General features: G+C 38.2%; 1 protein-coding gene across 2 annotated transcripts in view; it reads left to right on the top strand.

Moving 5' to 3' along the window:
* Window positions 1–25,092, top strand: part of ITGB1 (integrin subunit beta 1) — a 47,249-nt gene that overhangs the window by 18,664 nt on the left and 3,493 nt on the right. The window contains exons 2-16 of one of the 2 annotated variants that reach the window (XM_062621597.1): window positions 2,059–2,128; window positions 2,379–2,464; window positions 3,959–4,181; window positions 6,110–6,280; window positions 6,589–6,827; window positions 7,843–7,998; window positions 8,981–9,076; window positions 9,997–10,086; window positions 10,805–10,945; window positions 11,082–11,284; window positions 13,243–13,481; window positions 14,974–15,196; window positions 16,422–16,654; window positions 18,763–18,929; window positions 19,744–19,824. In XM_062621597.1, the coding sequence (XP_062477581.1) occupies window positions 2,059–2,128; window positions 2,379–2,464; window positions 3,959–4,181; window positions 6,110–6,280; window positions 6,589–6,827; window positions 7,843–7,998; window positions 8,981–9,076; window positions 9,997–10,086; window positions 10,805–10,945; window positions 11,082–11,284; window positions 13,243–13,481; window positions 14,974–15,196; window positions 16,422–16,654; window positions 18,763–18,929; window positions 19,744–19,818 (2,412 nt within the window). In that variant the 3' untranslated portion in view covers window positions 19,819–19,824. The remainder of the gene's footprint in view (window positions 1–2,058; window positions 2,129–2,378; window positions 2,465–3,958; window positions 4,182–6,109; window positions 6,281–6,588; window positions 6,828–7,842; window positions 7,999–8,980; window positions 9,077–9,996; window positions 10,087–10,804; window positions 10,946–11,081; window positions 11,285–13,242; window positions 13,482–14,973; window positions 15,197–16,421; window positions 16,655–18,762; window positions 18,930–19,743; window positions 19,825–25,092) is intronic. The other variant, XM_062621598.1, reaches the window with a different exon arrangement.

The following is a 25,092-nucleotide window of genomic DNA, read 5'->3' on the forward strand; positions in this document are numbered from 1 at the left end:
GCTCAAAAGTTAAGTGAGGTATTATTCACATTTCTTTTTTAATCAGTAATTTCTTGTGTGCGTATGTATGACATCTAGCAAAGTCATTCCACAGCAAATCTCTTCATTTTCCTGTGTCTAAACTCCCCACTTCCCCCTGGCTACAGCATCCACTGAGGAGTAGGCCAGTATGATTTGTCGGAAATATATGAACCATCTAATACTGTTGTTGGACACAGTTTGTTAGCAGAGGGCTGGCCTGTGTTTGAAACCTTCTCCACCAGATTTTAGAGCAGCTGTCCTTTCTCTGTTAGGTCTAGTTGGATGTGCAAAGTAATAATTATCAATGACATTAAATCGGTGTAGGAAAACCAAAGCTCAACTGCTTTGCTACTTAAAGTATTGCTCACTTTGCTGATGATTTATATGCATAATAGTACATCTTCTAGAGAATGTCAGGTTCATTTTAAAAGACTTTGCCAAATTTGCTTTTCCTTGCAATATATTTTATAGAACCAAAAGGTAAAAAGAATATTGATTTACCAGGATGACTGGTAAAGCTTTAATTAGCAATAGCACTTTAGGATGACCAGGAAAAGTGGCAGCCACAGTCAAAGTTCTCAGAATTCTTATACTGAATAAAAGAAATGGAATTTAAAATAGTACTATAAATTCAAAGACATGACAGCTTACCCCGGCTGACTACTTGCTGTAAGAGTAGGATAACATTTAGGAAAAAACGGTCTATTTGAAACCAATTTTTAGAATGTACAAGTTAGTCCAGAGGAGGTCCATGAAGATGATCAGAGGGCTGGAGCTCCTCTCCTACGAAGACAGGCTGACAGAGTTGGGGTTATTCAGCCTGGAGAAGACTCTGGGGAGACCTTGGAACAGCTTCAGTACCTAAAAGGGGCTCTACAAGAAACCTGTAGAGAAGCTATTTATAAGGACAAGGTGGGGTGGCTTTCAACTGAAAGAGGGTAGATTTAGATTACATGTAAGGAAGAAATTCTCACTATGAGGGTGGTGAGGCACTGGCACAGGTTGCTCAGAGAAGCTATGGATGCCCCATCCCTGGAAGTGTTCAAGGCCAGGCTGGATGGGATTTTGAGTAGCCTGGTCTAGTGGGATGTTTCCCTGACCATGACAGAGGGGTTGGAACTAGATGAGCTTTGAGGTCCCTTCCAACCCAAACCATTCTGTGATTCTATGAGTGTTCAGAGAAGTAATCCTAGCTTTGGAGTAATTAGGGAAAATTACAGTAACCCTAAATCGTAGTTTATAAGCATTTAAATTTTGTCTTGTAAAACATATAAATAATACAGTTTGTTTGTATTTATTTTTTTCTGCCAGGCTTTCATAAAGATTTATAGCTCTGAACAAAGGGTAGGGTGTTGTTTTTTTCTTTAATAAGGATGGTAACCATTAATTCTCTGTTGTCCACAGAATTAGAAAAGGGGCTGAGTTTGTGTCAAGGATGCTTTATGTTGCATAATGTGAGAAGAAAGTTCTAGTTTAGAATTGTCCTGGTTTCAGCTTTAACAGTTAATTTTTATTTTTTTTTTTTCCTAGTAGCTGAGTTGCTGTCTGGGTTTAAACCATGAGAGGAGTACAAGAGGTGTGAAGTTAGGTTGTAAAATGCCCTTTGAAGATTCCAAGGAAAATATTTTGGAAAGGACCTTGACGTTTGTCCTGAAACAGAGACTTGAACGGAGAAGCTCCATTTCCTTTTTGTATTTCTGTGGTATCTTTTAGAAGTGTCTCTCTGATAACATTCAGAGCATTAATATTTTTTTTAGAAGATGTTAACGGATTGGTTTGGATTCTTTCCTTTCCCATCCCCCAACTGAATAGTGTTTTCAGACTTCTCATAGCTTGCTGGTGTATACAGCATTAAAGAGTGTTTCAAAATAATTTTTTGAACCTACCCTCTTTGATGTCTTTTAAATCCAGTTTAGCCCACAAATGTGATTGTATTGGAGCAAAACTGTCCAGCAGATACAGCTAAGTTCATTTGATTTGCATCTGCTCCATGTTCCTGTCTCCTCTGAAACACAGTGGTCTTCTTTTGTATTTCAGACTAGTCTAAAATTGCTCACATGGGCTGGTGTCCTCTGCTGCTTGATATGGAATGGATTTGCTCAGCAAGGTAAGTCACTTGATTTCATTGCAGTAGTTTCATGTTGCTTTAAAACTATATTTATTTAGCACTTACTTATGTAGCTAACTATAACATTATTAGGTGAGTGCTAATGGCAATATGTCAGTCATAACTCATGTTAGTAACCTGTTTGTAGATAGAACTTAGTTTTAAAAAAAACAGAATGGAATAAACTAAAATTCTGTTGTTGTTGCACACCTTTTTATAAATGAAGTGACTGATTTGTGTTCTTTGCTAGGTGGGAGTGACTGCATAAAAGCTAATGCAAAATCATGTGGTGAATGTATACAAGCAGGACCAAATTGTGGTTGGTGTAAAAAAAATGTAAGTGTTGCAAAATACCTTGTATGGTTTGTTTTTTGAGATTTTAGTAAATTCTTTAAATGTATAGAAATGTTTATTTTCCCTAGTAGTAGTTTCCTGTAAGTCTTCAATTTGCTACTTAAAAGTTCAGATACTATGATTTCCCTGATGTTCTGATTCGAGTATAATTGGTTTTCACAATGTGTTTACTTCTCCTTTTGTAAACCTTAAGCATATACAGACCCTACAGGCTGTCTCACAGTTATTTAAAAACATTCCAGCATGGAATCTGTCTGGATATGCATAATTATGTTCTTCCACTGACATTAGAGTAAGAGGTAATTTTAGGCAGATATAGGTGGAGTAGGGGAAGAGACTGGAGGTTTTCTTTTATAAAAGAAAGATGTTAAAATTTTATTTTTCTGTTGTTGGTAGACTTGGGGTGTTGGAGGTTGGTTTGAGTTTGCTTCAATCTGAAATAAAAAAGTGTTTTCTTATGTAATTAAAAATCAAATTCAGGAAATAGAGAATGTAAAATAATCTCAAATTGTGTGATTTAGCCTGTATATGCTGAAGTGTCTTCTTCAGGTTAGAAACAGAAGAAAATGGTTCCTACTGATTGTCTTTAGTTTGTTACTGAAAACTGGGAAATTTTCCTGTTTCTTGCTAGAAGATGATAATATATATTTAGCTCCATATAGTACCTACTTACTGTTCCCCAAAACAGCTTATTAACTTCAGACATTAAATTAAGCTGACTAACTTTAGAATTTGGCCTTGAGCTATCAGATCCTAGTCATCAAGAACTGACAAGCTTTAAGATATATTTATGTATATACTTTTTTTTTGGGGGGGGGGGGTGTGAATCAGAATTGCCAAGTTTCTCAGTTAGAAACCTTCTTTATTTTTATTTGAGTTTAGAGGGGTTTATTTTATACTTGAGGTAATGGTAGTTGGTTGCTCAGTACAAACTTACATATTGGTTTTGCTCACATATCTTTACGTTTGGATTCAGTTTCCCCCAGGTAAGAGTTGTCTGTCTTTCCCCTGCTCTGTCAGCATATTGCCATTATTTTATTATGGAGTACCAAGGTACACTTACATAATCTTTAACAAAGCAATTAAAAAAAAAAAAGTTAAAAGGGAGGATAGTTGCCAAGGGGACTGTACAAATAGGTTAACTCTATAGATTGCTAATGCAGATGAAAGCTTTTTCCAACTGCTGTCACTTTTAGAGTAGCTGATTTAAAAGGATGTTCAGGTTCTGTCAGAGGTGACATTGGGCATTTTGTTTCTTTCATCTTGCTTACCCAATTAGATCTAAATAGATGAATACTCCTGGACTAAGTAGTAGTGGCTGATGTGTTTAGTATAATTTGAATATATTTCAGGACTTGGTGTTTTATTAATGAACTTAAAGAAGAAATAGAGTCATTGTAAAAAGTGTTACTGTGAGTAGAATATAACAAATAGCAGATAGCTTTAAATTTGATCCTTTTTGCCTGTGTTTTTTAGGACTTTTTGCAAGAAGGAGAACCAACATCTGCCCGATGTGATGACTTAGCAGCACTAAGGAGTAAAGGCTGTCCCATGGAAGATATAGAAAATCCCAGAGGTAGCAAACAGGTGCTTGAAGATAGGGAAGTAACAAATCGTAAGATAGGTGCTGCAGAGAAGCTGAAACCAGAAGCCATTACACAGATTCAGCCACAAAAATTAGTGCTGAAACTAAGAGTCGGTAAGGACAATTTCATTCTAGTGGTTGGATGATTTTTCTGTCACCACTACATCTGTGATTTTTGTTTTGAATGTGTAATCTTTTTGTTACAGAAACTACTATTGTTCAGATAACCTGAACGATAGCAGAGCCATTCAGATCAGCCCCAGGTGTTCAGATACTCCAAATACTGTTTGATTTTTATGAATGTTAGATAATATCACTTTTTCCCAATAGAACTTAGGAGAAAATAGGTACAGCATGAATTGAATATATATTAGAAAGGCAAAAATGGTTTGTTTTCCATATTTTGTAGTTTTATATTCTACAGTGTGGCCTCTCAGAATGAAAGTAGAAGAGCATGCAAAAACTTTAGAGCATTTCATTTTCACTGAAGTGCTGCTGTTGCCTAAAGCATGTGTGCCAGAACTGAACTGTTTTGTAGTTATGCAAGATTTCTGGATTGCTATTTAAAATACTTTCCAGAGGCTAAAGATGTGGACACAGGACTACAGAAAAGAGAACAAAGTAGCTGTGTACCATTTCCAGCCCCTAAAGAGAACTTTCATTCAAAGGGGGAGAAGGGCGGAACAGGGCTAGTAGCTCATGCAGTACTTGAGCATAACGGAGATTGTCCTTAAGGAGAGCTCCTAGGTACTGCAGACATATTGAACAGCTACCTTGTTTTTACCTGGAATAAGAGCCTGTGCTCAGGGTTAGCTGCTTGGAGGTGATTGCCTTAATAAATGCAAAATCATCTGAAGAAGTTTAGCGAAATGAGGAGAAGAAAGGGAAAGAAAGGAAAGTTACTTGGCAATTTTGGTATTATTCCTATTTATTTCTAGTGTGACCTTTTCAGCTTCAAAACAAATTACTGTTCCTCTGTTGATACAGAAGTCTCTTCATCAGAACATATGAGGGACCTGGGCAACCACAACCTAATTACTCAAAAGATTATTACTGTGTTTATAAGCACTTCTCTTGGTTTTAAGTTCCTTGATGAAGGACTGTGTGCTTGAAGAGGGGGATATTTGCTTTCTGTTCAGGCTCTTTTAAACAGTGGCTAAGGAAAATCTAAAGCTTCAAGGTTTTGGTTGTTGGGGTGGGCTTTTTTGCCTCTTTGCATGTGTATTGTGTGTGTGTGGGTGTGTGAAAACGGTGTTGCGTAGCTGCACGATCCATATGCTATTCACTTTGCCTGTCTAATGGTTTCCCCAGTTTGATAATTTTGGTCATACTAAGCAAATGCTTGATAATTATTAAGCAGACTTCAGCAGCAGTAACATCACCATTTAACATCAGTGACTGATGAGGGTGGAAGATAAAATTTCTAATTCTATTCCTTATTTCATATATAATTAGGAAAAAAGAATACTTTTCCATTGGGGGTGGGGTGTAATTTTCTGCGCTGTCTTTCAACGTCAGAGTGAAACTACGTATTTCTGTTGGCAAAATTCAGGGTCTAGGCTTACAAGTGCAATAAATAGTAACTTGCCATTACCTCACTGCTGTTTCTGTGCTTTCAGCCTTTGTTTGATGCCAAGTAACTGGAAATACTCAGTCCAGAACTGATTTTTCTTTAATAAGCTTATTTAGACAATGCAGTGTGGGGATTGTTTGCTGGGTTGGTTGGGGGTTGCTTTGTTTTTAAAATAAACTTTTGGAGTCATCTTGGATTCAAATAGATATTGAAAATTTATGCTATTAGATCCTATTGGAATGTTAAAATTATTGCAAGTGTGAAGATTTGAAATTGCAGTAACTTAAGAGAGGCTTGATTTTTTTGATTTTTTTTATTTTTTTTTTTTTTTGGCAGGTTAATGTTGTCTGTGGGGAGATAAAATACCTTAGAAATGTGAAGTTGGACATTTAAAATAAATAGTTCTTGAATACTTGTTGAACTATGCACATGTAGAATTTTTAGTGATTTGTATTTTTGTTTAAAACAGGGGAACCCCAAACAGTTTCATTGAAATTTAAGAGAGCTGAAGACTACCCCATCGACCTTTATTATCTTATGGACCTCTCCTATTCTATGAAAGATGATTTAGAGAATGTAAAAAGTCTTGGAACGGCTCTGATGTTAGAAATGGAAAAAATAACCTCAGACTTCCGAATTGGTAAGAAAGGTTTGTCTGTCCTAATAAAAAAGAAAATATTTCCTTCCTGATGTCTTTCACATGATTACATATAAAGAGTATTTTATTTTTTTTTAAGTTACCAGTATTATGACAGATATTTCTAATAGGTAGAACTTGTTGAGGAACGTAGGAGTACTTGGTGTGAATGCCAGCAATGGAACGTAAACAATTACAAGAACTTTTTCTGATGTCAATTCAACTATAATGCATTTGCATTCTGTTGTGTCATAATATAAATAAGAGACTTCCATTCTTCAGCTTACAGGGTTCTTGTTGTTCTGTCTTAGGCTTTGGCTCTTTTGTGGAGAAAACTGTGATGCCATACATAAGTACAACACCAGCCAAACTAAGAAATCCTTGCACAGGCGACCAGAACTGTACAAGTCCATTTAGCTATAAAAATGTACTCAGCCTTACCAGTGAAGGAAATAAATTCAATGAACTTGTAGGTAAACAGCACATTTCTGGGAATTTAGATTCTCCCGAAGGTGGATTCGATGCAATAATGCAGGTTGCAGTTTGTGGGGTAAGTGTGTATTGGTTTTCTTTACTGCTTTATTAGATCAAATTGTTTGAATATAGCCATAGCATTTTATACTGGCTGACACTTAAACATGTACTCTCATGCCAGCAAGACAAGAGAGATTAGGCAGACTGCATGGATATGTGCATTTGTCTTCTGTGGAGACCTCTAGTGAGTGAATGAAACGGGGAAGTAAAGTGCTGATTAGAGGTCATGTTCATAGCAGATAGATGCATTCCAAAGTACAAAGTTTTTAAAGTTAGATGCAGAAGAAGAGTCAAATTCTGTGCAAAAGCATATGAAATCCTGAGTAAGCAACTGTTCTCCAATTATTTCAAAGCTTTATCTGCTGCTTGTAGCTGTTGTTTCAGTATAGTTCGGTGGAAGCTGGAGAGGGACTTTAACAAGGGCATGTAGTGATAGGAGAAGGGGTTATGGCTTTAAATTGAAAAAGGGTAGATTTAGATTACATATTAGGAAGAAATTCTTCACTATGAGAGGGGTGAGGAATTGGAACAGGCTGCCCCATCCCTGGCAGTGTTCAAGGTCAGGCTGGGTGAGGCTTTGAGCAACCTGGTCTAGTGGAAGGTGTCCCTGCCCATGGCAGAGGGATTGGAACAAAAGGACCATTCTATGATTCTGTGAGTGTCTGTCCTCTCTCTGCTTGGGCTGTTTAGTAATGATATAGAAAGGGACTTTACATGCTGGACTGATGTGCCCAATTTCTACAACCCTGTTGCCCTTTAGATACTCTAGTGAAAACTGAACAAACCAAAGTACATCTCAGAATATTTCTTGCCTGTGGTGAAAAACTTGCAACAGATGTTTTGGACCAGACAATTAAATGCAATTGTTTTGAAGGTTTGAGTGGATTATATGATTTCCATGGTGACTCTTGCAGTGTGGCTTCCCCTGAGCCTGTCTCCATTTGTGTGCATTTATTTCTCAAGTGTTGGTCTCCAGTGCTCTAAAGTAAATTGTTGCAGAATACCAAAAATCTGTTTGTTTGTTTCCCAAGGAACAAATTGGCTGGAGAAATGTTACACGACTACTAGTGTTTTCCACAGATGCTGGATTTCACTTTGCAGGAGATGGTAAACTTGGTGGAATTGTTTTACCTAATGATGGGAAATGTCATCTGGAAAATAATATGTACACAATGAGCCACTATTATGTAAGTCTTCACATCATCTTCTAGGGAAACTAATACTTTGTGATGCTTAAGCTCAAAAAAACATCATTAGGTCATCTCGTATAGTTTCAGACTGCTACATCTTGTGAACTTTACCCATTTACCTCTGTATTATATCAAGGGACCTTAGTTAACTAAAGCAAATGTACAATAATTAATCAAGTCTTAATTGGAAACTTTCAAGAAATGGCAACTTTCATGCTGTGATTTGTGTTGGTTTTTAACCTTTTCAATAATAATTCTACATGTCCACTTGCAAACTTCGGTGGCTCTGTCCCATTATTTTACCATTTCCAAGTCTTTGTGTTCAGAACTAGTGTACTACTGTAAAAGAGAGAGCTCCTTGGCCAGCCTGTTTTAAGATTGCTTGAAATCTTACGATGCAGAGTTTATGGTTAAAGTATGCTTAACAACATTGCCTTAATGGGTCATTGATAGGTAGATCAGACAAAAGGTGAAAAGAAAAATACTTGCTGGATGGAGTAAACACAGTAAGCTTTACAAAGTTTGTGTGTTCATAAATTCCTAAAGTTAAGTGAGTATTGGTCAATATAAACCTCAAATTAGTTCAGTTTTATTTCACCTAATTAAGAAAGTGCAAAAGGTAGTAGTTTTCATAAGTCATATGGAAATCTACAAAAGAGAGTTTTCTGAGAACACTGAGATTAAGGATATAAGATGAAGACTTTACGTGGCAGGGAATATGATAAAATTACTGTGAAAAGGTGTGATAAAACCTGTGAAGATAAGTGTGAAAAAACACGTATCTGCACAGGGCATATATGGAATCTTTTCAATGCATGTTTGTTTGTAGAGGTTGTTTTGGTTTTGAACTGTGACATAAGCTGGCTAGTTACAACTCTTATGTATGTTCCTAAAGGTATTTATGATGTCAAAGTCTTTCTGATTGTTTTCTAGCAATGTGTCCCAAATTTGAATTGCATTTTATGCTTGATTTTTATAGGATTATCCCTCTATTGCTCATCTGGTACAAAAGCTTAGTGAGAACAATATTCAGACAATCTTTGCGGTTACTGAAGAGTTTCAGGCAGTTTATAAGGTAAAGATAAATAACACAGAATTCTGATCTCTACTTTTTTTTCATCGAATGCTAAGACTGACTCAGATTTGCTCTGAAATCATTAAAATTATTTAATTTGAAATAAAAGTTATTATGAAAGTTAGTGATTGTGGAAGTAGTATCTTGCTATTTCTGGTTTTATTATTAAGCCTTTTTTACTTGTTCAAAACAATACTGAGTTCGTGTGTAATTTCCATGGAGAAAGTGCCCCTCCTCCTTGCCCCTCTTTATCCTTCATAGGTAGGAAGGAGTGGAGACAGTGCTAATTTTTGTGAACATTTTTACAGCAAAATAGCTGAGAGGAGTGTGGACACTGAATTAAGAGACGTACTCATGAAAGAACGTATTTTGTCCTTTGTGGTCTATTTATATTCCTGATGTTTAGAATTAACTAAACTGCTGGATGTGATTGTGAAATAGGAAATGACTGGGTGAAGAAGATGCATATTTTTCCTTGTTTTGACTGAAGAAGGTGGTTTGGGTTTTTTTTGTTTGTTTTTCTTCTGCTTTTTTAAACTTTATTCACATCGTAAGTGTCTCTTTTTCATTAGAAATCATCTTTTATCTGCTTGTCTTTTATGCACTAGAAGTGTGGTGCTTCTCTAAGATCATGAAGTTGACCACATACAATATAAGAGAAGGTCTTAGTATTCTGTTACTAAATTTGACATGAAAATGCAAAGGAAAAGACTGGATGTTTGTTTATAGTAGTGTTGTGTATAACCTCAAAAATCATAATAATCACTGGCAACACCATGGGCTTGTCTTTTTGAAGTACTTGGTCTTGACTAGTTAATCAACAGAAGCATTATAGCACTTTACAGATATTTATAGTGCAAATTTTACTTTGTTCCTTATTAAAACTGTAATTGTCCTTCTGCTTTTGTAAATATTGAAAGGAATTGAAAAATCTGATACCAAAATCAGCGGTGGGAACGTTGTCTTCAAACTCCAGCAATGTGATTCAGCTGATCATTGATGCATACAATGTAAGTTCTGATTTTTATTTTGGTTGTATTAATCTTCTTCTAAGTTGTTACAAGTTTTTAATAGCAGGGGGTACTCTAGAGTGGATTTTTATTTTTATTTTTTACAAAATAGTATACTAAACTATTAATATACCACCATTGCAGTAAACCCATGCTAGATATTCAGACACTATGGCAATAAGAGGTTAGGTGTCTAGAAAGACCCTCTTAAAGCCACTTAAAACAATGTTACAGATTTAAAGTCATCATCTGTGTTTTCCCTTTAAAAAAAACACACAAAACCCCACACTGTTTCTTCAGCACCTTCAGTTCTTGCCTTCTTTTCACATGGAGGAGAAAAGGGCCATTTTGCAACCCCTTGACCCCAAAATACCTACGTCAACCTCAGGGACTCCTGGGTTTAGCCCCAGAATATTTTCTTCATAGCTGCATTGTTTGCCCCTTTTACTCCAAAGGAAAAATGGGGCTTATTTACACAAGTGCCTCCAGCATCTGTACCTGCCCCAACCTTGCGTAACAAGACTCAGCCATGAGAGGGGGTCAACGCAGCGTGACTATGGGCAGTCCGGGGCTGGTGTTTCTTGGCACATTGGAATGTGCATAATTCCAGTGTGCCTGTGGGATTTGCACTTAGGCTGTGCATAGTTGTATGATGTCTTTTCTTCAGGGGAATGCTTATGTGATTCAGGTCAAACTTAGATAACAATTGTTGTTCTAGTCCCTTTCTTCAGAGGTTATCCTTGAAAACACCAAGCTACCAAAAGGAGTGACAATCAGTTATAAGTCTTTCTGCAAGAATGGAGTGAATGACACACAAGAAGATGGAAGGAAATGTTCTAACATTTCAATTGGAGATGAGGTAACTTAAATTATATCTGCTGCTACTCAAATATATAAAATTCATTTAAAGTGTCCAGTGCTCACTTGGGGTTTTTTTAATGATACAGGCAAAAGTCCTTTTATTAACATGGCACTCCATTTATTTTTCTTTGCAGGTTAAATTTGAGATTAATGTAACAGCTAATGAATGTCCAAAGAAAGGACAAAATGAAACCATTAAAATTAAACCACTGGGATTCACTGAAGAAGTGGAAATTAATCTCCAGTTCATCTGTGAATGTCAGTGTCAAAGTGAAGGAGAACCTAATAGTCCAGCCTGCCACGAAGGAAATGGAACATTTGAATGTGGTGCCTGCAGGTAAATAGACATTTTCATTGCTTTTTGCAGAAGAAAAATGTGAGGAAGACCTTTGTGCCTTTAATTGGAGGTTACTTGGTTTTACTAATTTTTTTTGTGAAAGGACAAAAATTAGTTCTAGACACCTATTTTTCTAAGATATTTTTACATACTGCCTTATGTCTGCAAATAATCCCTATGCTGGAATTCATAGGAATTTGATCATTAAATTGGCAGTATTGTGCAACTCAGAATTCCAATTTGGCCTTGAGTCAGTACTTTAAAGGATATAGGTCTTACTGCTTTTTCTGTTTCTACATTTAATTTTGAGTTCCATGTAATATGGCAAAATTACAGATTTATGGGATAACATGAATGCGGACACTTTGTGATATTTTTGCAAGTATTCATACTGATCTAATTATATCCTTCCAATGTGAGGTCTGTTGATACTGAGAAATCCAAAGGCTTCATAGTTTTTTTGGTAGGAGTTCCTAACCACATTGGCACCAATTGTTTCATAGTAGGAAAGACTAAAAAGTCATAAAAGAACCATTTTTTGTCTTGGATAACATCCTAGTGTCTTCTCTCTCTTTATTTTTCTGGTTTTATTTCTAACCTTTTAAGGTCCTGTTACAAAATTTCTTCTAATTGCATATACCTATAAATCTTTTACTATATATATAGTTTTATATTAATCCATTATCTATTAGTATATTTTTATTAATTTCTTTTATACTTATACTAAGTATAACCATCACAAGGTTTAGATTACACATGTATTCCTTATTACACAATATTGAGTAAAATTATCTCTGTAATTACACACAATGAAAGCAGAGCAAAATCTTAAGAGTTTCAGTGAAGACTGGTTGAAGATCAACCTAGTAAATCAAGGTTTAAGTCTCCCCACCCCTTCCCAAAGAAACCTACAACAGAAATGAACTGTTTCCTCTTGGAAGCCCTTGAGACAAGAATGATAAGAGCAGAGTGGAATTAAGATCTCTAGGAAAACAAGATCCAGGACTTTACAGTATTGGTTCCTGCTCAGTGAACTGAAACCAAAATAAAGCGTAGCATTCTCATTTCTCATGGATTAATGACTTACTAGAAATAAAGCAAAAGATACTGACTTCAGTCTTCGGGGACTTTTGGTGTAGGATGGACTATCTACCTGGTGAAGGTTAATGTGGTGTTTGAAAGACTGAGTTATGGCCCAGTAACTGCTTAGTATTCTGTAAGTTGGGGAATAAGCTACTTTGTATCCAGTATTTATGGGCCATTGCTCCATTTTTGCAGTCAGATTTTTATGTTCCCCTGAAAAAGATTTTCCTCTTTGTGTAGAAAGACTCTTAAACTTGGTATTGCTGTCACTGGTGTCCCCGTGGTTTCATGCTGGGGAGAACAAACATGTGGGCAAGAAGAACCTTTTGGTTTTGCAACAGTAGCAGTTTCCTGACAACCATTGTCTCTGATACCCCAGAACAGTTTGTCTGTCACTGCTGGGAACAAGAGCAACCTCCATTTGTTCATCAATACTGTAACCTTGATAATGAAAAGTGCTGATGACTGAAGATCTCAGCTCAGCAGCTCTGCACATCATCTACTGGCCTGCCTAATTGCTGTTTATGGGAAATCTTTTCACTGAAAGATGACAGCAGCTACAGTAAACTATCACTGTCACTTTAAAATAATTCGTGTTCTGTCACAGGGTTAATAGTGGTTATATGGCAATTTAGATAGAGGTGGTGATACATAGCTTCTTATCTGGAAAGAGTAATCGGTATCGGAGCAACTTAGTCCAGTTTGCTTCAGCAGCTTCAAGAATGGCTATGTAGCTGTCAGCTGGAAATCTTATTTGAAGTTTAACTTGGAACATCACTTGAGAGAATAGTCACTTCTATTCCTGTTCTTGGTGCTATTTTTGCAGTATTTTTATTGTATTACTTTACATTTTCAGTTGTGTTTTTACCTTGCAGATGTAATGAAGGACGTATTGGAAGACTATGTGAATGTAGTACAGATGAAGTAAATAGTGAGGACATGGATGCTTACTGCAGGAGAGAGAACAGTACAGAAATATGCAGTAACAATGGAGAATGCATTTGTGGACAATGTGTATGCAAGAAAAGAGAAAACACCAATGAAGTGTATTCTGGAAAATACTGTGAATGTGATAACTTCAACTGTGATCGATCAAATGGTTTGATTTGTGGAGGTGAGAAACTGCTTCAGTTTTCTGCAGGCAAAACCGGCCAGCAGTTGACAAGTCCGTCAACAATACTCTGTAGAGTGGTTATACTTAGCTTAAAGATCATAGATACCTCATAATAGAGATGAGACTATTCACAGGTTGAGTAATTGAAAACACTTATCTATTAATAAAACAGCTCTCTCTGATCATGAACATATGGTGCGTTTATACACATTTCACCTTCTTTGAATCACAGCTCCAAGAAGGATGTAAAGTGAACTTGACTTCTGCTGTTTATTACAGAATTACCTTCAGGTATTAGAGTAAAGAATGCTGAGGCAGCTGTCCTGAGATTATAATGCTATGTTGTTTCAGTGTAGCTGCTGTGTCAATAAAAATAGGTAATGACCTCAGCTTACTTGTAACAGAGAATGCTTGACTCAGTGCTTGACAGGATACCAGTGAGATGTTGTCTTGAGACTGTTCTGGAAAGTAGGTGAAGATTAGAAGTGCAAGATCCAGAAAAAAAAACCACACCTTGAAGTGCTTAGAACAAGACTGATGGCAGTTAATTCTCAAAATCAAAACCAGTTTAGAAAGCCATTCAGCAGCCAGTGTCTTAAAGTATTTTACTGCATGTATTTTTGTCCTAAAACTTTCCTAGGCACATGGAAGTACCTGCTAGGAGTGTAACTACTACTTCAATTTTTATTGTGATACAAAAATACAACCGAGAAGTCACTAAGCTTTAGCTGAATTATGAGAATATCTCAACTGTCTAATTTGCTCAGAATACAGTATTACTCACCTGCTCTACGAAGGGTAGGAGCGATGGTGGTGGTGTTCCAAAATATATGGTAACAAGTAAGTATTGACTTAAACACTTTATTCTCAGTGGAGAAGGAGAGATGTAGCCAAAGATCTTTCCATTTTATCTGAAAAATCCTTCTGGAGATTCAAGTACCTTGATTTCTGTGTAGGGAGGGTAAGGAGCATAAAGTTTGGTAGGGTGAGGTCAGAAGTACAGCAGCTGAATGGTGGTGTTCTAGGGAGCCAGAGGTGTTTTCTGTGTTGTGAAGTGTAAGCGCATTGCTCATCTTTCTAGGTTTTGCTTTAAAAATCTGCATGGTGATAGATATGAAGAGAGGGGTGATCAGTTTGTCTGTATACATATAGAACTATGAACTGAAGCAGTGTTGTAATGCTCTCCACCCAGGAGATCTGGCCGTCACATTTTACCGGTCTTGATCAGCTTTTCCTAGTCTTGTTACTGCATTTACAGAAGGAAATAGTAAGTGTAGGACAATGCGAAAAGGGGAGAAATGCCTGTAAGTTGTTTTTTAAGGAGCTAAAATTTCTTTTGCAGCTCTTCATTCATTAGTGCCTTTATTATCTCTCCATAAGGGATTTCTTTTCTCTATATCTGTCCCAAGATGGTAAACACTTATTTCTTACAGTCACAAATGTTATGTATTACATTAGGCTTCATTTCACTGAGTATCTTTTCAATTTACAGGAAACGGTATCTGTAAATGCAGAGTGTGTGAGTGTTTCCCCAACTTCACTGGCAGCGCATGTGATTGTTCTTTGGACACTGCACCGTGTATGGCATCAAATGGGCAGATTTGCAATGGAAGAGGAACCTGTGAATGTGGCACCTGTAATTGTACAGATCCCAAGTTCCAGGGCCCCACATGTGAAATGTGTCAGACTTGCCTTGGCGTCTGTGCCGAGCATAAGTAAGTACCAAGAAAACCAAGTCACAGCCTCTGTGCATTTGAGTTAGTGATGTTTACATGTGCAGAAGTTTCAAAATGAGGGGTTTGGTACCATGCTTTATTCCACCATGAAGTGCAGGGACACTGTATCATATGGTCTCTTCAGGCAGTAAAAGTTTTCGGGTGAGAATCAATAATTACAAACACAATATTAATACAGTATTTTGTTTGCTTCCAGATAGACTAATTATTTCTTACATTCTTTCCCTGCCGTATTTTATTAGGCGTAGAAATGTGTACATTATCTTAAATCAGTTTTAACCATTCAGATTGACATGAGCAGGTTACAGCTTTTCCCTATTTCATTTCTGATTATCAACAACTCACCTTCTGCAGAGCTGGAAGGAACATAGGTCTGTAATGTGACTAACTGTAAAGTCCCATCATCCTTTGACCTTTTGAAATTAATGTAACAAAAGTATACATATACAGTGCAATTTCCAGAACAGTTAAAACTTCATCTAAGATTTTAGCTTAAAGTTTTCATTCAGAAATACTACTGAAAAGTCATCGAGTGTGCTGACAAAAATCTAGATCTAGATTTGTATGGGCCAGTGACATTTGTACCATGTCTTTGGAAATCCAGATTTTTAGAAATGAAGCATTTTCTGCACAGAAACTTTGGAGTAAGTTTATGTTTAGTGGCTGGGCTGATTCCTGGCTTTGTGCAGGTGACTTTAAGGTTTCTCTTTGCAAAGTCTTTTTCAGTATAAAAATCTTGCTTAGTCTACTCTTTTCAATGAGTTATTCAGAGTGATATCCTACTGTAAAGCTTGTCACTCGTGTTCTTTTTAACCAGTCTGTGTCTCAGATACTGTTTCACTATAAATATTTTGTTCCTACACTGCTTCTCTGAAAGTACTCATTTTCAAGGTGGAGATGTTTGGAAAAGTTTTAGCCTTACTTACTTTTAGAGATATAAGTATCTTTTTTCCTGTCCTAGAAGCTTGTGGATCATCCAGAGAAAGAGGTGTTTATTAAAGGGGGCTTTTGTTAATTACAAGGTACATAAATGTTATGGCTAGTAAAGAGCCATGTCTTGCCTTATTTTTTTCCTGACCTTTATGGCACAAGTGTTGGATTTATTTTTTTCCACATTTTCTCCTTTATGTTTCTTCAGAATAAATGCTAGAAATATTTCATGATCATATTAAAAAGCATTGCTTCTGATTCGTACTTTCTACAGGGACTGCGTTCAATGCAGAGCTTTTGATAAGGGAGAAAAGAAGGAAACATGTTCTCAGGAATGTATGCATTTCAACATGACACGGGTAGAGAGTCGAGACAAGTTGCCACAGCCTGGACAGCCTGATCCATTGTCTCATTGCAAAGAGAAGGATGTTGATGACTGCTGGTTCTACTTCACATACTCTGTCAACTCAAATGGTGAAGCCAACGTCCACGTGGTAGAGACCCCAGGTATGAACATGATGTTGCCTGCTCTCCCCTTGCCTTTGTTGTTAATTCATGCAGTTGTGTACTACAAAGCAGCTCTGGTTGATTTGCATGAGTTAGGTGCATTCAGAAATAGGTAACTGTTCCCTGAGTGACAGCTGTGGATGTCTGGAACTTGAGCGTCTTTAGAAGAACACAGGTCCCTCCAGATCTAGATTGGTCAAACCTTTAAGCTGATAGAAACGGGCTTTGTTTTCTAAAAACAAAAAGTCAATCAGATACGTATATTTGTTAAATCATTTCATGTTTCCACTTGACATACTTTGCAAGCTTATTTTATCCATCTTGTGGCAAGGCCTGGATGTCTGAATTGTGATTTTATCATTTTTTTTTTTTGACCAGGCTTGTACTACGGGTTAGAAGCAGTGGTGTCTGTGGGCTTTGTTGCTTTTTTCTTTTCCTTTTCTTAATTATATGGGACCAGTCTTACACACAAAAAAAACACCCAACCCTACAAACTGCTTAAATTATTCCTGCTGAAAGCCTTTGCTTTTCCTTAACTGAGGTACCTTCAAGAATAGATCTGGAAAGCCTTTTGCATGGTTAATCCTTAATAGTCAACCGTTCTTGATTTTGTTCAAGCTTCTGATACAAAACAGAGACCAAACCTATAGCTCAGTCAGTAATTTACCATTTATTTACCAAGAGCGGTATTGGTATGAATTACTGGATGTTACATCTAACAGTGCAAAAATTCTGGTTTTGTACATTGACATTGTGTGATCCCAATTTTTATAAGCCTGATAAAAATACAAATCTTACTTGGTGTGTTGAAAGATTTAGTGCTGCGCTCTACTCAAGGAATTTTCAGAGTTGATCATTTCGGTGTTTGTCACTTAACAAGGATCAGTGGCTCTTGGAAAATAAATACCACTTCAATTCAGAATGTTTTAAATTCTCTAAAAATGTAGTCCAAAGTATGAAGGAGGATCTTGAGCCTTGTTTTCTTTTAGGACAAGTCAACACATGTGCTACACTTTTCTGAAGTCTGACTTTTCTGTCATGGATAAACTTGTGTTGCCTTGATTAAGAGCTGAATCAAGCCTTCATGCACCAGGAGAGACCTGAATTTTGTGCCAGATGAGTGCTGCAGGACCAGGCTCTGTTTGGTAGAGCTGTGTTCAGTGCAGTAGACATTTGTTCCTTAGTGGTTCCCAAAAAATTCCTGTTGTGTCCCTTCCCACTTCACTCACTACTGCAGAGGCAGCTACCAAAATTAGGAGTTGCAGTTTGGGAGCAAGCAGTGTTCCTTTTGACAGCACAGGAGCTGCATTTATTTGCTTCTGTCTCCTTCAGTCTGTGCATTGAAATCTGCAAAAGCCATTGTTCAGTTTGTGGTTATTAAGAATATTATATTAATTAGAAGGATCAGGTTTTATTTTGGAGGATTATTATTCCCATGTCAGTTACCTTAAATTACTGTTTTTCAAACACAATTCACTTATTTTGAAAGTACATTATATTTTATCCAAAGAATCTGTGACCTTTTTTTAATTTTAGTTTGAGATAATTCCTGAGATGAGGAAATATCCTTTAAAAAAAATCTCCCAGAAACAAAGTTATTACCTATCTCTAGATAGTGCCTACTGACAATAGCAGCCGTCTGAGGTAAAATAAGGAGCACCTTTTCCTGCTATGCTGTTGATAAAAGATGTGGGGACTTGTCCTGGGTTCAGCAGTAGCAGTTGCTAATCTGCATTTGTACTCCAGGTGGTTTATCCCTCCAGCACCACCTCCCACTTGGAGCACTTGCATGTTTAAAATACAATTGCTAGTTATTTTACTCTAATACTGTAGGTGAATAGCTCAAGTCACAATGTGTGGACTTCATCATTACAACATGAATTGTTCTATTGTTACGATTAAATACGAATTGGAAGGATAGAAATAAACTGGAATGTTACAGGATGTGCGCGTGCCAAAACTTCCATTATTTGAAAGGAAAATAGCATTGGCATATCTCCAATATCCAAAATACTGGCTTCAATGCAAAAAGAAAACTTTAAACCCATCTGTATTTGCATTACTTTTATCATCTTGTAAAATCATGCTTCCCTGACTTTGTTCCCTAGAATGCCCCAGCGGGCCGGACATCATTCCCATAGTAGCTGGTGTGGTTGCTGGAATTGTTCTTATTGGACTTGCATTATTATTGATTTGGAAACTACTAATGATCATTCATGACAGAAGAGAATTTGCTAAATTCGAAAAGGAAAAGATGAATGCCAAGTGGGATACGGTAAGTCAGGAAGCTTTCATCAGTATAAAAGCTGCAGTAGTTGAGGAAGAATAGATGGTGTTTGTCACATGCCTTAAGTGTTTCAGATTGTATTTCTGCTTTTTTGGCCTGTGGAGAAACAGAACTATCCTTGTCTTAAGCTGTCTTTAAAACATGTTGTGTCTTACCACTGGGGGTGAGAGGAAACAACCCTCTTTTGAGAAGTACCTCTTGGGTTAGAAAAGTGAGTAGTAACTTCAGTTAAAATAAAATTTCAGAGAGAAAATGTGTTGATGACAGAATAGTTGAGCTTTGCAGTTCTACCACACTTAACAACATATTATTAAAACGTTTAGTAGAAGTTGAGTCACTTCTGTAGTAAGTGAAGATTTTGCACTTATGAAGATACTTCTACAGGTTCAGTTGAGAGAAGTCAGTAACTAGTCACAAAATTGTGGCTGGAATAGTTTGTTGAAATCTTCCAAGCCCCGTATCAACAGAAAATTATGCAAGAGAACCAGGCCTATGGGCTGTAGGCTTCCATAGGCTGTGGGGTCACTACCTCTGGGAAATCTTAGGAATCTGCTAATGAAAAACCCTTTGCTATGCCTGTGTAGACGTCAACACCTACATGTGCTTGGTGAGAGAATAATTTTAAAAAATAAATCTCCTAGGAAGCCTTTCATTTTTATTAAAGAAAATTAATTCATTCTGTGCTGGAAAAGAAAAGTACTAACTTTATGTGTAGCATGATTTTTTCACTGATGGTTGAAACTGTTACTTTTCCTTTTTTTCCTGTTTAATTATTCGACATTGACCATTTCTTTTACTTCAGCAAGAAAATCCAATATACAAGAGCCCTATTAACAATTTCAAGAATCCAAACTATGGACGTAAAGCTGGTCTCTAAGTCTCAGTTTGTATCTTCTTTCATTTTCTTCCTTTTTTTCCCTTTGCATGTCGCTTCAAATCCGCTGTGTGTCACAGTCAGATAATCAGTTTGAGTCTTGCCCTCAGTTCATCTACTGCTGCTTTGAGTCTGGGGTTCTAAAGAATGCAGCTTGAGAATTTTTAACTTTTTTGGACAGCAAGATTGCTTGCTTACTAATACCACCACTGCTGGCTTGAACTATTCTACAAGTGATGATCTTTTTTGGCGGCTAAAAGTGTGGATATATATAAAAGAACAGCTGTTAGGTTTGGAGAAGCTCTTTAGATTGTTGAGGGACACAGCATTCAGTGCGAGGTGTTGTCTTCTATTTCTTCAAATCAGCAGTCAATTTCCTTAAAGTTGATGTATTTGCAAAGCTAGTTTGGATACTTCTAAGACATTCCAGCCTATAAATATCATTGGTTTTATTAGAATAACTCTGGGAACATTCAAAGTAGCCTTACAGATTTTTCATTTTAACCGCTTTGGGTTATTAACCTAGTGTAGAACTACCTGTATTTAAAGTGTAAAATGCATATACCCTTCTGATTCTGAATTTTTTACTGATTTCATTTTTAAATATGCATCTTCTTTTTTCCCCACATTTTTTCTATTAAAATGGGCATTATCACTGTCCTTGTAGCCCAGCCAGCTTGGGAATCTCCATAGCAAAAAACACTGAGAGAAGGAAATATTCTTGTCCCCTCTAGATACACTTTCCTCCAGTTTCCTAGCCCCTCCTAAACTGTGCCTGAAGACCTCATTTCTGTTTGGAAATGCTGACTTCAGTTCTCTTCACACCCAACCTGCAAGGAGGAAAAGAAGTATCCAGAAGAGCAAGTCAGTAAACCAGGAGGGATGGATGGATGCCTTCTCTAGGCTTTGAGTTGCACTTTCTGGAAGGCTTTTGGTGCTCTCCTTCCCTGGAATCTCCTGGGGAAGGAATAAGAAAGGGAGGATGAGATGGGGAGTGGGTGTCAGACAAGTGCTGAGAGATAAGAAGTACAAAGAGCAGAGTAGAAGGAGGGGGATGAAGAAGTTGGGAAGGCAACACATCCCTTTAAATAAGCAAGGAATTTTTTCAGGAGCCAGTGGAAAGGAAGAATCTGTATCTCTAATTTTATTCTGTTTGCTGCTTCCCTTTTTCAAAATAAAAATATATTGTAAAGGAGGAATGAGGGGGGGAAAGCAGGAATTACGGGTATTTAAGCTCTTATGTGTCCTCACTGTGACAACAATTCCAAATACTTTATCCAGCATTCTGAGCCCTTCCGTGATGGAATAAACTTTTCTTTTCTCTTTGCAATCATTTCACTTTCCAGTGTGTGTCCAGAATTGATTGTAAAATGTTCATTTTGTTTGCCACACCGACCACATTCACCTAATTACCATTTATCTTCTCAGAGTTGATTATTCTGGGGAGGAAATGGAGTTCATGTTTCTTTCTAACATTTCACATAATCCATCTGGTTAAGACTCTTGTTACCTTCTCTTCTGCTATTCACTTAGCTGTGTACTTCTTGTTGCATGCAGGACAAGCATCTAACAAACCATACAGTGTGTAACTCCCATTCTGTGCTCTCATTCTCTGCCTCATGACTTTAAGGATCTATTGTCCATAGTGCTGCCGTTTTCTCCTCAAATTGTACTTGCAGAAAGCTTTCCTCTTGTCTGACTAGAGAGACTGAATTTGCATTTTTGTTTCACTGAGAAGATGAAAAGTAGGAAAGTGTGGTGTTTTTTAAACATGACTTTATCATTTTTGGTATTCAGAGAAATACCAGAACTTTGAGGAGAGAGGGAGACGGGTTTAGCTTTAGTGGCCACTGAACAGGAGATGAGTATTTACTTCCTGACCCACAGGAAGTAAAAGAAAATCCTCCTTTCCCCTATAACTAAGATTTTCTGGGGTCTTTAGATTGTTGAAGTATCTTTTCATTTAGGTGAAGAACAAGTTGTCTTGTATTGCCAAGGCAAGAAAGTCACCTGAAATCCCATTACAAGCCAATGACACTGCAGTAGGTTCCCTCCAGGTGTATCCGTATACACAATGAACCGTGTGCAGTTTATATGACTCTTCCCCCTCTTCCACAGGGGTCAAATGTACATGTGGGATTCGTTACTGCAGCGAGTCAACTGCAGCACCAGGAAGCTTCTCAGGGACCAGGTGCCCAAATACCTCACCAGTGCAGACTTTTTAGCAGGGCCTGTTGCAACAGGATGAGGGGTAATGGTTTTAAACTAAGAGGGGAGGTTCAGGCTGGAGATGAAGAAACAATTTTTTACAATGAGGGTGGTGAAGCACTGGCACAGGTTGCCCAGAGGTGGTGGATGCACCATTCCTGGAGGCATTCAAGGCCAGACTGGACATGGTTCTGAGCAACCAGATCTAGTTGAAGATGTTCCTGCTTATTGCAGGGGGGTTGGACTAGATGAACTTTGAAGGTCCCTTCCAGCCCAAACTATTCTTTGAGCCTGTTCTATGGTGGTGTGAGTGACTTGTTGCCACAGTAGCCTTGCAGTTGCTGCTCAAACCAGTTAGGCTGAATCAAGTTCCATTTGTCCTTGGCCTGCAGTGTAGCTACTTTGTTAGTGTCCTTTCACTGCTGTCGGGCCTTGCTGTCTTCACTGCCCGTCTGGTTTAGATTTGTGCCATTAAAAGAACGTGTACTGAACAGCAGGCTGGCTCCTTCCCTCTGCTCTCCCAGTCATGGTAGATGATGCCCTCTGTTGTCTGTATTGCCCTTAACCTTGGCTTTGCTTTGTCCCCTGATGCAACTGCAGTATTTATGGGTTAACAGATGGCTCGTTTTATATTACTGTAAAATAATGATTGATATTAATGAGAGCTGAAAATAGCAAGAACCAGCTCTTGAACAATGTCCATCATATTTGAAAAATCATGGCAGTCAGGTGAAGCTCCCGATGACTGGAGAAAGGGAAATATAACCCCCATTTTCAAGAAGGGGAAAATGGATGACCCAGGGAACTACAGACCAGTCAGTCTCACCTCTGTTCTCCTGGATGGCATGCTAAGGCACATGAAAAACAACAAGGTGCTTGGTGACAGCCAGCATGGCTTCACTAAGGGGAAATCCTGCCTGACCAATTTGGTGGCCTTCTATGACGGGGCTACGGAACTAATGGACAGGGGTAGAGCAGCTGATGTCATCTACCTCGACTTGTGCAAAGAGTTTGACACTGTCCCACACGACATCCTTGTCTCTAAATTGGAGAGACATCAATTTGATAGGTGGACTGCTTGGTGGATAAAGAACTGGCTGGCTGGCCGCACACAAAGAGTTGTGGTCAATGGCTCAATGTCCGGCTGGAGATCAGTAACGAGAGGTGTCCCTCAGGGATCGGTGTTGGGACCGGTCTTGTTCAACATCTTTGTCACTGACATGGACAGTGGGATTGAGTGCGCCCTCAGCAAGTTTGCCGATGACACCAAGCTGTGTGGTTCAGTTGATACCCTGGAGGGAAGGAATGCCATCCAGAGGGACCTTGACATGCTTGTGAGGTGGGCTGATGCCAACCTCATGAAGTTTAACCATGCCAAGTGCAAGGTCCTACACCTGGGTCAGAGCAATCCCAGGCACAGCTACAGGTTGGGCAGAGAAGAGATTCAGAGCAGCCCTGCGGAGAAGGACTTGGCGGTGTTGGTTGATGAGAAAATGAACATGAGCCAGCTTCAGTGTGCGCTCGCAGCCCAGAAAGCCAACCGTATCCTGGGCCGCATCAAAAGGAGCGTGACCAGCAGGTTGAAGGAGGTGATCCTACCCCTCTACTCTGCTCTTGTGAGACCTCACTTGGAGTATTTTGTGCAGTTCTGGTGTCCTCAACATAAAAAGGACATGGAACTGTTGGAACAAGTCCAGAGAAGGGCCACGAGGATGATCAGGGGACTGGAGCACCTCCCATATGAAGACAGGCTGAGAAAGTTGGGGCTGTTCAGCCTGGAGAAGAGAAGGCTGTGTGGAGACCTCATAGCAGCCTTCCAGTATCTGAAAGGGGGCTATAGTGATGCTGGGGAGGGACCCTTCGTTAGGGACTGTAGTGATAGGAGAAGGGGTAACAGGTTAAACCTTCAACAGGGCAAGTTTAGATTGGATGTAAGGAGGAAGTTCTTTACTGTAAGGGTGGTGAGGCACTGGAATGGGTTGCCCAAGGAAGTTGTGAATGCTCCATCCCTGGCAGTGTTCAAGGCCAGGTTGGACAGAGCCTTGGGTGACATGGTTTAGTGTGAGGTGTCCCTGCCCATGGCAGGGGGTTGGAACGAGATGATCTTAAGGTCCTTTCCAACCCTAACTATTCTATGATTCTAATGTATGTGATGAGTTTAAATACTCTATAGTTTCTTACAGTGGCTTAGGACTTAAACCCATGATAAAGATATCATAAGTGACTGTTGAAACAGTAAGTCCATGGAGGAAAAAGGAATGAGAAGGTTAATCAGACATCCTAAATAATAGGTTCATCTTTATGCAGTACTAGACTGAACTGTTACCTTCTGAACGTCCCAGTCTATTTGAAAATTAATACTATTGCAACAACATAGCTCTTTATTTCCTGCTGAAGGTACTTTATAAAAATGCCTCCATCTTTATTTTAGTATATCTCACTCGATCTTTTCTATAGTTACTGTCTGGAGATTTTTATTTTGGTTTAACTGTTAAACCAATGTTAGGTTTGTTTAAAAACAGCAGTATTTGTTGAAGATCTGAAGTCTGAATACCACGTTTTAGTGGCCACTTAAAAATCTATTTGAAAATTAATACTATTGCAACAACAACTCGACTTCTTGAGGCCAGCGCTGAGGCACATTGATGGTCTGTGGCTGGGCAAGCTAGGGCCATCGTTGTCTGTGCAGCAGAATATCGCAGGGAAGGAATTGCAAGTCCCTTGGGCACCTGTGCTGCGGTTACAGGCAGCAGAGCCTCAAGAGCCATTCAGCTGATCACACGTAAGGTTGGGTGAACCTGAATAGTTCTCTGTGTGGTGACTAAATCTCCATTATTTGTAGTGGAACTGAGACACTCAGCTGCCGTGGGGAAATGCCTTATTCAGTGACCTAAATCCTACTGTGTGCTTCTGAGTTCTTGAGAACCTGAAGTGTGAGTACAGGGGAGGACAGTACAGGGCTAAATAAAAAGCATGTAAATTTTGAATTCTGATTTCTTCAAAAAAAAGCATCATAATAAAACCTGCAATCTTACCATGTAATTTGCATTTTAAACCTGATTACAAGCA

The sequence above is a fragment of the Pezoporus occidentalis genome, unplaced genomic scaffold, assembly GCF_034315485.1.
Source record: "Pezoporus occidentalis ecotype Australia unplaced genomic scaffold, CSIRO_AGI_Poc_V1 ctg23, whole genome shotgun sequence".
Lineage (NCBI taxonomy): Eukaryota > Metazoa > Chordata > Aves > Psittaciformes > Psittacidae > Pezoporus > Pezoporus occidentalis.